Source organism: Micromesistius poutassou (assembly GCF_964030765.1).
Source record: "Micromesistius poutassou genome assembly, chromosome: 5".
In the NCBI taxonomy this organism is placed as follows: Eukaryota; Metazoa; Chordata; class Actinopteri; order Gadiformes; family Gadidae; genus Micromesistius; species Micromesistius poutassou.
Genome location: NC_140275.1, coordinates 5,936,029 through 5,951,028, shown reverse-complemented (window position 1 = coordinate 5,951,028; position 15,000 = coordinate 5,936,029). Strand labels below are relative to the sequence as shown.

Genomic DNA, 15,000 nt, shown 5'->3' with positions numbered 1-15,000 from the left:
GAAACTATTACAGTCAGACAGGTTCAGTTAGAGGATCTCAGGAATGGAAAAACATAACCCAAGAGATAAAAAAGTTCTCCACCTACCTTTTAATCACCACACTAAACACACCTTAACAGATAGCACATATTTAACAGATACACCCCGAATAAACGCTATTCCGTGTCAGGTACATTACCAGTAATTCAACGTGTTATTTTATCGTGAGCTTGGTTCGTCAGCCAGCAGTCCTGCCAACACCAGGGTTTATGTTATGTGTCGCTGTGCTGTCTGTTGGTCTTTGTACACAAGGCAGGTCCCTTTTTGTGGGTAGCGTCTTTAAAGCCATTTTAATATTGTATGTGTTTTTAACTCGCTGCCTGCCCAGAGACTACAGACGGAAATGATCTTCCCTAAAACTTCCCTAAACTAAAGATGTTTTGCTTTAATGCAGGAACCCATAAACCTGCTCTTGCCAGGGAATAAGCCGGATCAAAACATGTCCTCAACGAGATATGAATATTACATGTATATATCGTTCATATGAAACAAGAACAACGTGGGGCCATTGTGTGCAGTAAAGTTGGTTTTGTGTTTGAGTGTTCTCTGATGAAGGAAAGTGTGCATGTGTCGGGGGGTGCATGTTGTTTTTGAAATCAGTAACAGCGTCAGATGGAATGGAATGAGAGTGTCTACTGAATGGTGACCTTTGACCCTGTTCGCCTACTGCACCGTAGAGTGTGAATGGAACCCTGTTCTATTACAGAACATGTGAATGGACTCACTTCTGTCCATCGGTCTGTGCTGGCCATGAATGGACTTAATGAACACCTACACGGACATGTGTTCTAGGCTACTGTGAACCCTCTCTCTCTTTCTGACTCACTCTCTCTCTCTCTCTCTCTCTCGCTCATTCTCTCTTTCTCTCTCTCTCTCACTCATTCTCTCTCTCTCTTACTCTCTCTCTCTCTTTCAACTGAAACCTCAGTACAACAGGTTTCTGTTGATGAGGTTGAACAGAAGGTGTGTGTGTTTATGTGTGTGTGTGTGTGTGTGTGTGTGTGTGTGTGTGTGTGTGTGTGTGTGTGTGTGTGTGCGTGTGTGCGTGCGTGTGTGTGTGTGTGTGTTAAAGAATGTGGGAGAGAGCAAGAGAGAGTGGGATAAAGGGGGAAGAGAATATATGTATAGACAGAGAAAGAAAGAGAGACAGAGAGAGAGACAGAGAGTGAGATGGAGAGATAGAGACACAGAAACAGACAGAAAAAGAGAGAGAGACACAGAAACAGACAGGAAGCTAGAGAGAGAAAGAGAGTGAGGGAGAGAGATATACAGCGACACAGAGAGAGAAAGGGAGAAAGAGAGGGAGACACACAGAAAAAGACAGAAAGCGAGAGAGAGAAAGAGAGAGGGAGAGAGATATACTGAGACAGAGAGAGAGACACACAGAAAGAGACAGAAAGAGAGAAAGAGAGAGAGAAAGAAAGAGAGGAAGAGAGAAACAGAGACCGCTAAAGAGAGAAAGAGAGAGAGTGATACTGGCTAACAGAGGGTCTTTGATAAACGTGGACAGACCTTCACTCAGCTCTTATTTACAATTCTTTTCCTGCTCTCACACACACACACATGCACACACACACAAACACACCCACACCATGCATAGCACATATGCATGCACATACAAAGTAACACACCCACTTAACTCCCATACACACACACACACACACACACACACACACACACACAGACACACACACACACACGCTCACACAAACACTCACAGAATAACTATGTGTCCAACTCACGGGGGTCCATAAAACCATTAATTGGCCCAGAGATAAGTGGACCCAGAGAGAGAGAGAGAGAGAGAGAGAGAGAGAGAGAGAGAGAAAAAAAAAAAAATGAGAGAGCTTGATAGAATTAATGGCTAAAGTTTGTGGTTGCATGGTGTTCTACACTCTGTGAATGTGAATGTTTGTGTGTGTGTGTGTGTGTGTGTGTGTGTGTGTGTGTGTGTGTGTGTGTGTGTGTGTGTGTGCGTGTATGCGCCCGTGCGTGCATGCGCCCGTGCGTGCGCGTGTGTGTGTGTGTGTGTGTGTGTGTGTGTGTGTACGCGCCCGTGTGTGTGTGTGTGTGTGTGTGTGTGTGCGTGTATGTGTGTGTGTGTGCGTAGGTGTGTGTGTGTGTGTGTGCGTGTATGCGCCTGTGCGTGCATGCGCCCGTGCGCGTGTGTGTGTGTGTGTGTGTACGCGCCCGTGTGTGTGTGTGTGTGTGTGTGTGTGTGTGTGTGTGTGTGTGTGTGTGTGTGTGTGCATGTGTGTGTGTGTGTGTGTGTGTGTGTGTGTGCGCATGCGCGTGTGTGTGTGTGTTTAGGGTGTGGGGACGTGGTAGACCACTCTGTGGCTGTTTTCTCTTTCATCTGCTAGAGAGGAGAGGGGAAAAGAGAAAGAAAGACAGAAAGTATGACTGATGGTTATAGTCATCACAGACTCGTCTCTCTCTCACACACACACACACACACACACACACACACACACACACACGTGCACACACAATGTAAACAGTGGATGATTTGGTCCCTGGGGTTCGGTGGCAGAGGAAGGGAGGAAAGAGAGATTGAAGAGGAGGTTATTTCCTGCTGTTTGGTGTACATTCCATCTCTCTGATAGAGACACAGCCCCTAACATCACCACCAAGTAGGCCAACCACCGGGCAACCCCAGCTTAATGGCTACCACAGGTACAGGGACAACTCAAATAAAGACATACCACTTATTAAACCTGGATTAAATCGATAAGTAAAGCACCATAACTCAACATGTGTTATGCTGTTGTGTCACTGTATACAGTTTCATCAATGGTAGTTCAGTGTTCGTTTTTTAAATCATGTACACGGTAAAACAGACACCACTGAACCCGGGATGACACCTGCTTCCACGATTTCTGCAATTTATATTATTCTATATTTTGAGTTGGTATTTAATAAAACGCTCAACCAAAAAATAATAATAACAACTGCTGTTTTACCTTTGAACCTTGGGCAACAGAAAGTATGTTAATGAGGACAAAGTTGAAGAATAGGTATGAAAATGTCTAGCCTATATACATAGTTTAACCCTACATTAAAATGACCAAAAAGCAAAAGGAACCACAACTTAAGAATGTCGAGGCACAGATGTATCAGATATATTGATATACCTTTATATATGAGCAACAATTATGAAACTATCATATTGTTTGGCTTTTGTTAAGAATAATCTCACAGCCCATCACCGTTCTTTGAGCAAGAGAAACAGACGGAGATTGTGTGCCTCGGTCGGTCATTGCCTAAAAAAATGTCCTGTTCCGTTTATTCCAATGTATTGTATTATATGATTTGCTGATGTATTTCCTCACTACTTAATGAGTGCAAAATGTTGCATAGCTTTCAGTCAAACGTCAACTATAAATTAAATGAACAGTTAACAGAACATAGCGTATGAGGATGAAACTTAGGAAGGAAATAATATTAAAGTAGTAGTAGTAGTTGAAATTGTATTAAATCCTATTTAAGATAGATTTAGTTGAGTTAAGAAAATATCTGAATATTTCAATAACAGTGGTTATGATAGTAGGCCTACATTCTGAATTAAATATTAGCTGTAAGTCCTCCTCTGGAACTAGAAGACCACTCTACCTTTCTGTTGGTCCATCGCTGGTGGAGGTCAAGGTTTCCCTGAGAGAATTTAATCCATTACTCTGAGCCGTGTCTCATCCGGGAAAAAAAAAACCTTATCAATATAATTCATTCAGAAATTTTACGTATTCCGGTTCCATTAGCCGGATAGTAAACTTGAAGAACAAATAACTATGAATCTGTTTCGAAACATCACAAGATCTGGACCTAATGAGCTCTAAAACCTACCGCAGAGGGACCGGTGAAAGGCCCGCCCCTTTCCACTTTCACCGGTCACAGTCAGGGGGCGGAGTCAGAGGGAGACACAGATAAACGTCACGAAACATGTCTTGAACATTACCTGATTTGATTATTGACATCTGCGATGTGGGGAGGATGTGAAACCGTATAAATAACTCTGTCAAACTGTATTCTGGACTCACTCTGCTACAGAGGAGTGTAGGTTAATTGTCTAATTGTCTGCAAAAAAGTGTTGTGTGCTTTTTGCATTTAGAAATCTATTCTGTCCTAGACGCAATATATGTTAAAGGAAATTGCCACGACATGACCCGACAATTATTTTTGTCAATTTGTGCCTTTATTATTTACGTTATTGTTGTTCACGTAAGTTGTTCACTCCGCTTGGTTAACTTATAAATAATAAATGGACCCATTAGAAATCAATAAGTCTAATTTAGAAAGGTCATGAATCAAAGCGCCCCTAACACGAGACTGGATGACAGCAGGACATGTATATGGAAGCCAGACCCGAGAGACAGTGTTAACAGAGAATTGCAATCTATACCCTGCCTATAACGCAGAGCTAGGGACTGACAAATTTATTCATCTGTTATATGAAGTCACTCTGTGTCCTGTAGTAGTCTACTGCACTTCCTACGGTTATATCATTTGCATCTCCCAGTTTATGACACTGCTGGCCTAATGAGCGACACTTAGTACACCTCATGTGATTTTTTCTTTAATAAAACAAAACAACTAAAAATCCACTAACAATGAACTTGTTGTCAGGCCCTAGCAAGACATAAATCTTATTTTACAACAAGAAAAGTTGGATAAATATTTTTATTATTATTATTGTACAGCAATAAAGTATCAGGGTTAAAGTTTCTTATCCATTAAATTCAATCACTCAAACTCAAACAGTTTTAAGTTTGTTATTAGTTTAGTCCACGGATGTCGAGACGTGTTGAATGGCAGTGTCGATGAGGGAAAATCCAGTTATTTATTGATTTGTGCCTGCAGGGGGCAGCATTCACACGTCCCACAGCGGCCTTAGGGGAATTGGTTTCATAGGAGAACCGAAGTCAAGTTCAAAAGGTTGAGTAAAGTATAGGTATTAGGTTCAGGGGTTGATGTGGTCGAGATCTGGGTAATCACAGATCTGGGATAAACCACCATCCTGTGAACGATCCTCAGAAAAGTCCTAATTATAGTTGCACCTCAATACCAAAACTATGTAAATACAGAAACAAGCTTACTTTGTAACCTTCATTCTTTCAACAAAATAATAAACATTTTTTATAGCAATCTTTTTTTCTTTTTTTGCATTGATGAAACCAACCAACCAGTTACCATGTCCACCTGCCACAAAGCACGACAAGCCTAGGACTAATGCCCCAGTCAATAATCCAAAAGTCTATATCTAGACCCATACAGTGGAGACATATAGGATCCAGCCCCCTCACATCCAGACCCACACGGTTGTGTTCAGATCCCTTTCCTTCTGGGACTCAGAAGATGAGGTTCATTGAAAAGCTCTGGTATTATACAAATGGTTTCCATTCTATCTGATATATATTTATTTAAATTGTAACATGCCAAATTGTTACATGTAAATAAAAAAGATGTCTGCTTGTTGTTTGGTTACTAAGCAACACTAGCCAACATTAAAGTCTAAACTGGAAGAACCTTCGGATAGATAGATCAGTAAAGTGAAAGAGTGTGTGTGTGTGTGTGTGTGTAAAGAGAGAGAGAGAGAGAGAGAGAGAGAGAGAGAGAGAGAGAGAGAGAGAGAGAGGCGTTTGTCTATACAGCCTTTGCTGCCGTAATTATTTCCTCTAATACAGAACACTGTCGCCGTTAGGACTTCCCTACATAACTACAATTCTGCGGATCAGCTGGTATCGAATCACCCGTTACTTAGCAACAGGAAGCAGGAAGAACAATCTCAACCTCTCCCTGGATATATCAGAAAATAGTCTATACTGCAAAAAAAGGGAACTATTAAATGTTTCTGCATGTTCTAGAAAGGTGGCAGTGAGCAGAGCGGGACTAGAAAAAGGGACTGACATCACCATCATCACCATGACTACTGTGTGTGGACTGGCCTACAGGCCTTCCCGCCTGCTTCCTCTTCCTGATAGATGCTGGAAATGAAATCATTACTGGCTGAGTAAATAGTAAGTGCACCTCGTATCCGACCCATTATTGGGTTTCTGCTTTGGCCGGAGGGCGGTCAGCAGAAATGCAGATAGGACGGGCGTACAGGTGCCAAAGGTATTGCATAACCCCAACAGAGTGGAACCTTCAACCAGACGGACAGCTGTTATAATGGGAAGTGCCCAGTACCCAGTATCCACAGCCAGGACATCTTTTTTGGGAACTGAGAATTAGATTATTGGAGGAGCCTGTATTATTCTTATCCTCAGCACCAACCTACGAATCGGCACAATTTACAGTGGTACCACTTTTTATTCAGAACTCTGTATTCTAGAATTCCTTTTTCGATACTAAACTCAATTAAAATTATTTTGCAAGTTTGGTACATTTTTTTTGTTAAACATTTGATGCGTTGAATGGAAGAAGACTGCAGCTCCTAATGCAGGTTTTGTTCAATCTTTTTTTTTCTCGTTCTAAAAATGGACATTAGCATTTTCATCAGTATCCTGCCTCCTCCTTTTCACACCCTCTCACTCTATTTCTCTTACACACACGCATTTGCACACGCACGCACACACACACACACACACACACTCTCTCTCTCTCTCTCTCTCTCTCGCTCTCTCTCTCTCTGTCTGTCTGTCTGTCTGTCTCTCTCTCTGTCTCTCTCTCTCTCTCATTGACTCACCCATATAAAAAAACCTGCCCATGCTATCTTGTCGACATTCTCATATTCAAACCCACTGGTTACTATGGTACTGGTTACCATGGTACTGAAAAGTCTCTCTCTTAATCAGACCTAACCAGCTAATATCTTCACACTCCCAAAGTTTCGATACGACTGTATTCCCATGTCGTCTCTCCCTCTGTCCGTATAAAATTCCATCTGCATCACAGCTGTCAACGCCTTCTGCTGAGGGATGAGGGGGTGTTGTCTGAGCATGCCCAGATGCATGCTGGGTCAAGGTGCTGCCAGATCAAGCTAAGTTTAACATAGACTCTTTCCAAGGGTTGTACTGTGACAACTCTTGTGACTATAGAAAGCCCTCCTTGGCTACATGGAGACGAGGACCTCACCTCAACTTAAACCCTCCGGAAACCTTCTCCCAGAATGCATTTGCTTTGAGTGGGACGAGGGCCGGCCTCGAGTGCCGAATAAAGGACTGAAAAGTGAAATAAATGACGCAGAAGGAAGTGTTGCGTGGAAGATTCCCTGGATGGGCACCCGGTGTCAACTGCTACCCCTGCTCACATCGCACTGCTAGAGATCGGTGAAATAACGTGCCACTGTGCATGTACGTTTCTGACATGCCCGTGTTTTCGTGTGGGTTGCAGTAGTTGTTATTTCTGCACATCGAGAAGTAGCCGAAAGGTGAGAGGATGCATGCTCCCTCTTGTGCCTGCTGAAAGGAGCTCGATGCCTTAGGGTTGTTGTCCTGACAACCATAGAGCAGCTTGGCCAATCACAAGCAGTCACTCCATATTGTTAGTGATGACGAGGCTTGTGTGACGGCCCCGATCAGGAGTATTTTAGTCTAGTTTTTCACTGTGCAAGTCCAGAAAATGCACAGGTTTGTTTGAGGGAGGCGTAGTCCCTAGTGCTAGAACAGGGCCATCTTCTTCTTTAGGTTGTTCCTCTTCCAGAGAGAGAGGCAGTCAAAGTCTTCAATGGTCATTTCAAAGAGATGGTAGAAGTCTTCAGGACTCAGATATCTCTGGAACGAAAGAAAACGAAAGAACATGAAATGGCATGTAGTTATTTTGATAATATCTAGTTCTAGATAATATTTATAGAGTGTAGTGGAATATAGACACTTGAACAATTATTGAGGAACATTTAAAATCCTGAGACCTGAGACCGACCAAACCTCAGCATGTTAGTTTGTTAATCAGTGTGAAATAATTGATTTGTGATCAATACACTATAACGGTATGTCTTACCAAGAATGGGAATTCCCCAGAATGGGAATTGAGGGAATTGAGGTCCCTTGAAATGTCCCATTAAAATAGGTTTATTGACACATTTCTATTAATATAAAACTATAGGCTACTGTATCAAATATTACAAATAATTTTGTCATATGCATCTGGGATATTGTGTTTAATTAAAACGGAAAACTGCCCAGTGATGAAAAGCAAAGAATGACTATGGTGTTAACGTGTGCCTGTTGGCAACATAGGAAACATTAAAGGTATACAATGTTATTTCTTCCAGTAGGGGTCTCACAATCAATACAAGAACAAAACACATCGTTTGATGACGTCTGAAGTAGCCTGGGAACATGGGAGCTGTTGTCTTCACCACCGTTGCCGGTGTAAATCGATCTGACGTGAAGTAATTTGCGTTACGTTTAGTCCCATTTATTCACGTTATGTCATTTCTTTCTGAATGAAATAGCTGCAAGTAACGTAAGCAAACGTAACGTCGACTTGGAGCTCGCCATGTGATGAGTGGCCTACCCAAACACCTGTAGATAGTGCTATGAGGCAAACCGTTGATTAGACTACTATGTCTCTGGGTTTGGCAACATATATGTTGCCAAATGTGGAAATGTTACATATGTATGAGTTAATTAAAGCTTTGCCCTACGGTAAGGCTTTAATTAACTAATACAGAGAAAATGTGTTCAGATCAGCATACCCCACAGGGCCGTTCTTCAGTCCCAGTGCGTCGCTGAAGAGAGCGGTTTGTAACACATTTGACCTGATGGTAAAATGTCCTCTGAATGCTGATGCTGACTAGCGGTAGAGCAGCGCGGTGTGATGCACACGCTGGACTCACCTCCAGCCGGGTCCTGTCGACCCCTGAGGGCAGCTTGCGCCTCCTCTTGTGAGTCACCGCCAACATCTCATAGGGCCAAATCTGTAATGGTCCGTACACCCATAGACAACAAACCAATCAGCACGCTAATTGATCAATCAATGAACTGCATTGATCTGCATTAATTGAACAAATAAATCAAGGGACATTTAGAATAGATAGAATGTGTGATTAATTGCAAGTTAACCATGACATTAATGCGATTAATCGCGATTAAATATTTTAATCGTTTGACAGCACTAATATATATATATATATATATATGGTAACAGTGTGTTCATAAACGTACCTTCTCCTCTAACACGCTAGGGAGGGACTTGCCTCTGTCCATCCTGTCTCCATTCTGGATCACACACACATCCATACCCAGGATTTACATAATACACAATGCAACATTTACAACTGAAGAAAATCATCAAGTGTATTTCAATGTAACACACCGTACCTGAAGTCCTGGATGGTGAGATAGAAATGAGAGAGAGACAGAGAGAGAGACAGAGCGACTTTGAGCGACAGAGCATTGAAGACTAGTTTGTATTGCTTGAAAATGAGATAGAACCCCATCAATAGATGCTCTCATGGAAAACTCCATACCTTCTTACCTGGAATTTGTTTGTCGGACTGGAATTCTGCTGACTGGAGCCACACACACACACACACACACACACACACACACACACACACATACACACACACACACACACACACACACACACACACACACACACACACACACACACACACACACACAGGGAGAGGCATGTGTTAGTATACTAACACACACTATACAGGAGGTTGTGATATGAGGTGTCCATAATAGCTGCCTACCCTTGCCAGACTTGTCCCAGAGGATGCTGGCAGATTGGCAGATCTCGAACTGGGGGCTGAACAGAAGCATACAGTTATTAATAAATGTGAGTGTGACATTTTTTGGAAATTCAGTAATGGCAGCAGCCAAGTTATGAATATACTTTATAGTGAATAGTGAATAATATACTGTATATATAAAGTATATATATATACATACACATACACACATATATATATGTATATATGTATACAAATTGTTACGTATGTAATAAAATAAAATAAAATAATATAAATATATATATATATTTTTTTTTTATTATTACATACGTATCAATTTGGCTTAATTTGTGTATGTGTGCGTGTGTGCGTATGTGTGTGTGCGTGCGTGTGTGTGTGTGTGCGTAAGAGTGTGTGTGTGTGTGTGTGTGCATAAGAGTGTGTGTGTGTGTGTGCGTGTGTGTGTGTGCGTGTGTGTGCGTACCTCCGGTGAGCGTCTGGTCGGGGAGGGACCTGGTCTTCTTCCTCAGTGGAGCCGATCCCAGCTCCTCTTTCAGGATGATCTTCCCAAGGTTTGACTTGATCTACAGAACCATCAGAACCATGAGACCAGTGAGAACCATGGGACCAGTAACCATCACAACCATCACAACCATGAGACCAGTAAGAACCATGGGAACAGTATTGATTGCACCCCCAGCAGATCCTAGGAGGCATCCCTCCCTTGAACGATGGGTCTCAAGGTCCCTTCCCACCGGGGTAGGAGGGGTTTCTGCCACTGCTCCATTGAGTGGGCATGTCTACATCAGATCAAACCTGCCCCAAGAGCGGTGTCAAGTTCACGTTCATCTGTGTTGGGGCTAGAGGAGTTCTTCTAAAGACCTTTGACGATAGTGACTCAAACATGTGGTTACACTTAACATTACAGTTTCCCTTTTTAAGTAGGCTACTGGGTAATAAGCAATATAAAGACATTGAACAGCATGACTCAATGTGTCCTGATGTATGTGACAGCATGTTACTACACAGTGTGGTTAGGGGTTGATGTTAGGATTAGGGTTAACGTTAGACTGTTAACAATGATGAGATATCAAAAGCATGCGGTTAAAGGTTGTTACATTGCTCATTACGTGTCATCAGACTGTAAGGAGAACAATGTGATGTAAAGTGTTACCGAATTTCTTTCCCCACCTTGTTCAGTTCTTTGGTCTGAAGCTGTCTCAGCTCAAAGAAGTCGTCGCCAAAGGCTTCCTCCTCTTCCTCCTCGTTCTTTGCCCCACCCTTCCCCCGCTTCCTCCACTCCGTCTCTGGGAAAGAGAGGGAAATGGGTTCGGGAAATAAAGATAAATAAAGATAAATAAAGAGATTAAATACCACAGGGACTCTTTTTTTGGTTGATTTAGTGCTTGCATTTGAGAAAATGGCAAACACTAAATCCCCGTCATGGAGCACTTTGGGCAAAGCAGAGGCTTTTTATCTGCACTAAAAGGCTTGTCAATCAAAAAAGACTCCCAAAACGATCGGCCTAAATCACACATTATGGCAGAAAGGGCTGAGAATACATTTTCAGACACATATTTGAAATGGTTTGACATTTTTGATTTCTGCAGATGTGAAGCGCTCCTAACTTGTCCATATTTTCCCACATTAACTTGTCAACTACAATTGGTCTTCTTTGTAATCTTTGTTGCTTTTTTGGCTTTGGCTTTTTTGGCTAGCTTAACCATTCAACTGCTATTCATAATCACAAGGATTTTTTACACAATAGTCTTTGCTCCCTCCAGCCCACTATGACCAGGGATGTCATCTGAATGAAGGCCCAGATATAGTATATATTCAAATCAAAAATCTAAATGAGCATCTTCAATTAAAAATTCATTGATGCCTGCAATTCTCAAGATTTCTTCTTCTTAAGGGAGTTTTTTATTGCCCTCTTGGGGGCTAGGGTCAGGGGGGTGTCATAAATATTTTGCCTGTTAAGCCCTTTAGGACTGTGCCGTTGATTAAGGGCTATACAAATAAAATTGAATTGAATTGGATTGCTCAACAATATCAAGAGAATGATTGCATGTCGTCTCACTGTGACCCGCGTGGTCAAACGAGCAGCCCTCACATCACAGCGACTATAGTGTACCCTGCTGAAATCCCTGTGTCCGACATCTATTGAAAACACAGCAATTTCCAGTATATCAGCAGCGGTCGTACCGACTACAGCCAGGGAGGGGGGGCAGGGCCAGTACTCCGTCTCGATCTTGGAGGGCAGGCTGGGGTCGGGGGGCTGGGCTGCGGGGAACTTGGACGACTCGATGATCAGATCCTCGATGTGTTTCCCTTGCGGCAGAGCTGGGGGCAACACCGTCTTATAGATGGGAGGCTTCTTGTAGATGTTGCTCCCATTGTCTGCACACACACAGGGTCAAGACAGAGTCAGGACGGAGGAGAGGGGACGGGAAGAGAAGGGAGAGGAGAGGAGAGGAGAGGAGGGGAGAGGAGAGGAGAGGAGGGGAGAGGAGAGGAGAGGAGAAGGGGAGGACAGGAAGGGAGGAGCGGAGAGTAGTTACCTGGCCTGTGAAAGTGTTGCATGGTGGTGTTGGTGGTGGTGAGGTTGGGGGTGGTGGTGGTGGAGGAGTGTGTGTGGGGAGTGTATGTGGGGGTCCGGCCGGCGGTAGAACTGGGAGAGGAGCTGACTGGAGTTCTGTTCTCCGGCCACTCGCTGGACCCTTTAGAAAGAGCATTCTGGGGAAAAACAGTGAGAAAAAGTGTCAGAAATGGTGTAACTTTATCATTCCGATCCCCCCGTTGCTGGTGAGAAGGACGAAGAGGCCTTCATCACAAAGGTTATGGTAGGGCGGAACACAGCTGCAGCTCATTAGGTTAATTATTGGTCTCCAAGGAGGCAGTCAGCATGCCTGTAATGAGGGTGCTGAGATACACCTGTGTTCATCCCTGCTATTCCACCTCTGTGGTCTGTGCTGCCCGGCCTCTTCCCAACCAGCCTCGCCCACCCAACAAAACCAGCTGGCTAGTGGGCAGAGACCCATAGAAACAGCTAGTGTTAACGCCTCTTTAATCATGACTAGACAGCTATTTTGCACTTGAGCAGCACTTTGGGCCGTCTCGAAGCGTGGGCTCATAGCACGCAAACCGATAGATTTGCAGGAGGGAAAGACGTTTCATGTTTTAAACTTGTGACTGATTTTCAATTTGCTGTGCTTGAGAGCCCAACGCCGACACATGGCTGGTTCAGACGACACGATTCTCAGATATTCCGCCACGATTTAACACGTCACACTATGCGATCACAGAACCACGAAATCAGGCTTTGTCTCGTCGGAAGACTGGCCACACTACAAACTTTGTATCAACGATTCGAGGCTGCGATGCTTTAGAATCTTTACTTTGTATCGTTCACATCACCTGCAACGCGTGACATGAACGATACACGCAGCAACAACGCAGCAAACACAGTCAACACTGGCCGTGAGCTCCAGTCAACGATGGATACGTCATTGTGATTCCCCCAAAATTCTGGTGTGCCAAACTTTTCATCGTGGGGTTTTTGAACGTCTCAGACAAAAAAAATCACAGATCGCAAGCATGCCACATTACAAGACCGTCACGACTTTTAAAAATCGCATACGATCCTGCACATTTGTCGGCGACGAACAATTCAGGGTAAAAATCGGGCTGAAATCGTGTAGTCTGAACCAGACATGCACCCTGTCTTAACCTTTCTCCAGTGAACATCATTACAAAGAAAATGATACAATTCTGTCATCATTCTTGATGATTATTTATGATAGTTTTAGCAAAAGCTTCAAAGAATTGTGTAATTTTAGCAAATAACTATAACTTAAATTTTTGAAAGCTATAGACAGAAAGATAGATAGATAGATAGATAGATAGATAGATAGATAGATTGATACACAGACAGACAGATAGACAGATACACAGACAGACAGATAGATAGATAGATAGATGGATAGATAGATAGATAAATAGATAGAGTGATAGACAGACAGATAGATAGATAGATGGACAGACAGACAGACAGATAGATAGATTTGGCATACCTCTGGTGATGGAGGGGGAGAGAGAGAGCGAGAGCGAGGAGACAAGGACCTCTAGACAACAAACAGAAAGAAAGCCAGGAAGAGATTAGCGGTCCGCTCTGTTTGTCTGTGACATCCGTGACCTACATGGTGGCGTTACCAGCCCAGGGAAACTTTTCAGCCGGCAGAGCCATAACGATTTTTAATACTTTAAATTGTTTTTAGAAGAGACAAAAATAAGACGAATGATATTTTGTAATATTCCCTTTCTGGAATTTCAATATAATTTTAGATTATGGTAGTATTCTGGACATACGCTATCATATATAGTTTGACATAACATTTTATTTAGGTATTACAACCTATTTCCAACATGAATATGAGTGGTTGTATTGCATATTCAATATGCCATCAAATGACAGAGCCATGGCTCTAGAGCAGTGTTTCCCAAATTACCCAATTCTAAATAGTACAGCTCTATCAAAAACATGCTTCTTGTTTAAAGTTTTTTAAATGCTCATGCCGAACAGGTAGTGTTTAAGGGTTTAAGGGCAGCTAATTATCAAACTGTCAATCAATCAATCAATCAATTCTAACAGTCAACATAAATTTGGGTGTTTCAGCAGCAAGAAGTCCAGAAACTGTAGAGATATATGCCAAAATAGAAAAGTAAAAAAGTATTTATGTTATTATATTTTAATATATTTCTTATTTTTTTAATATACATTTATTTGGCGACCCAGTCTTTGGGAAAGACTGCTTTAGAGCATTAGGACGGTGGCCCCTGGGCCCTCCTAGTTGTTCTAGAGAGGAGTACCTCGGGACTGTAGCTGTAGTGAGGCTGGTACATCATCAGGTCAGGTCTCTCTATGTCCAAAATGGCCTTGTCTCTGGGCAACGCAGCCAAGTCCTTATAACAAATGACCCCATCCTCCACCCTGGCCTGGAGGACCACAGGAGGACATTCAGAGAGGAACACAGGTAGATACAGACTGTGTGTGTGTGTGTGTGTGTGTGCGTGTCTCACCACTATTGCTGCAGCAGGGGATCCTGGGACGTTGGTGCCTCTCAGGGACAACACACTCCCTGGTGATGTCCTGGTCTGCTGCTACACACACACACACACACACACACACACGCACGCACACACGCACGTACGCACGCACGCACGCACGCATGCACACATGTACACACGCACACAAACACGTACACACACACACACACACACACACGCATGTACGCACGCACACGCATACACACACACACACACACGCAAGCACACGCACACAT

The 15,000-nt window shown here is 43.0% G+C and overlaps 2 protein-coding genes across 3 annotated transcripts in view; both read right to left on the bottom strand.

The window, feature by feature from the left end:
• LOC311342856 (actin filament-associated protein 1-like 2) overlaps nucleotides 1-3,829 on the bottom strand; it is a 21,520-nt gene extending 17,691 nt beyond the window's left edge. For both annotated transcript variants that reach the window (XM_084467690.1, XM_084467689.1), the window contains exon 1: nucleotides 3,652-3,829. In XM_084467690.1, coding sequence (XP_084323816.1) covers nucleotides 3,652-3,667 — 16 coding nt within the window. In that variant the 5' untranslated portion in view covers nucleotides 3,668-3,829. The remainder of the gene's footprint in view (nucleotides 1-3,651) is intronic.
• A 921-nt stretch (nucleotides 3,830-4,750) lies between these two features.
• LOC311343989 (dematin-like) overlaps nucleotides 4,751-15,000 on the bottom strand; it is a 19,186-nt gene continuing 8,936 nt past the window's right edge. The window contains exons 4-16 of the mRNA XM_084468936.1: nucleotides 14,738-14,818; nucleotides 14,528-14,653; nucleotides 13,732-13,782; nucleotides 12,220-12,394; nucleotides 11,864-12,058; nucleotides 10,850-10,965; nucleotides 10,143-10,242; nucleotides 9,680-9,735; nucleotides 9,439-9,487; nucleotides 9,297-9,304; nucleotides 9,141-9,194; nucleotides 8,813-8,893; nucleotides 4,751-7,745 (exon numbers count right to left, since the gene is read on the bottom strand). Of these exons, the coding sequence (XP_084325062.1) occupies nucleotides 7,632-7,745; nucleotides 8,813-8,893; nucleotides 9,141-9,194; nucleotides 9,297-9,304; nucleotides 9,439-9,487; nucleotides 9,680-9,735; nucleotides 10,143-10,242; nucleotides 10,850-10,965; nucleotides 11,864-12,058; nucleotides 12,220-12,394; nucleotides 13,732-13,782; nucleotides 14,528-14,653; nucleotides 14,738-14,818 (1,206 nt within the window). The 3' untranslated portion in view covers nucleotides 4,751-7,631. The remainder of the gene's footprint in view (nucleotides 7,746-8,812; nucleotides 8,894-9,140; nucleotides 9,195-9,296; nucleotides 9,305-9,438; nucleotides 9,488-9,679; nucleotides 9,736-10,142; nucleotides 10,243-10,849; nucleotides 10,966-11,863; nucleotides 12,059-12,219; nucleotides 12,395-13,731; nucleotides 13,783-14,527; nucleotides 14,654-14,737; nucleotides 14,819-15,000) is intronic.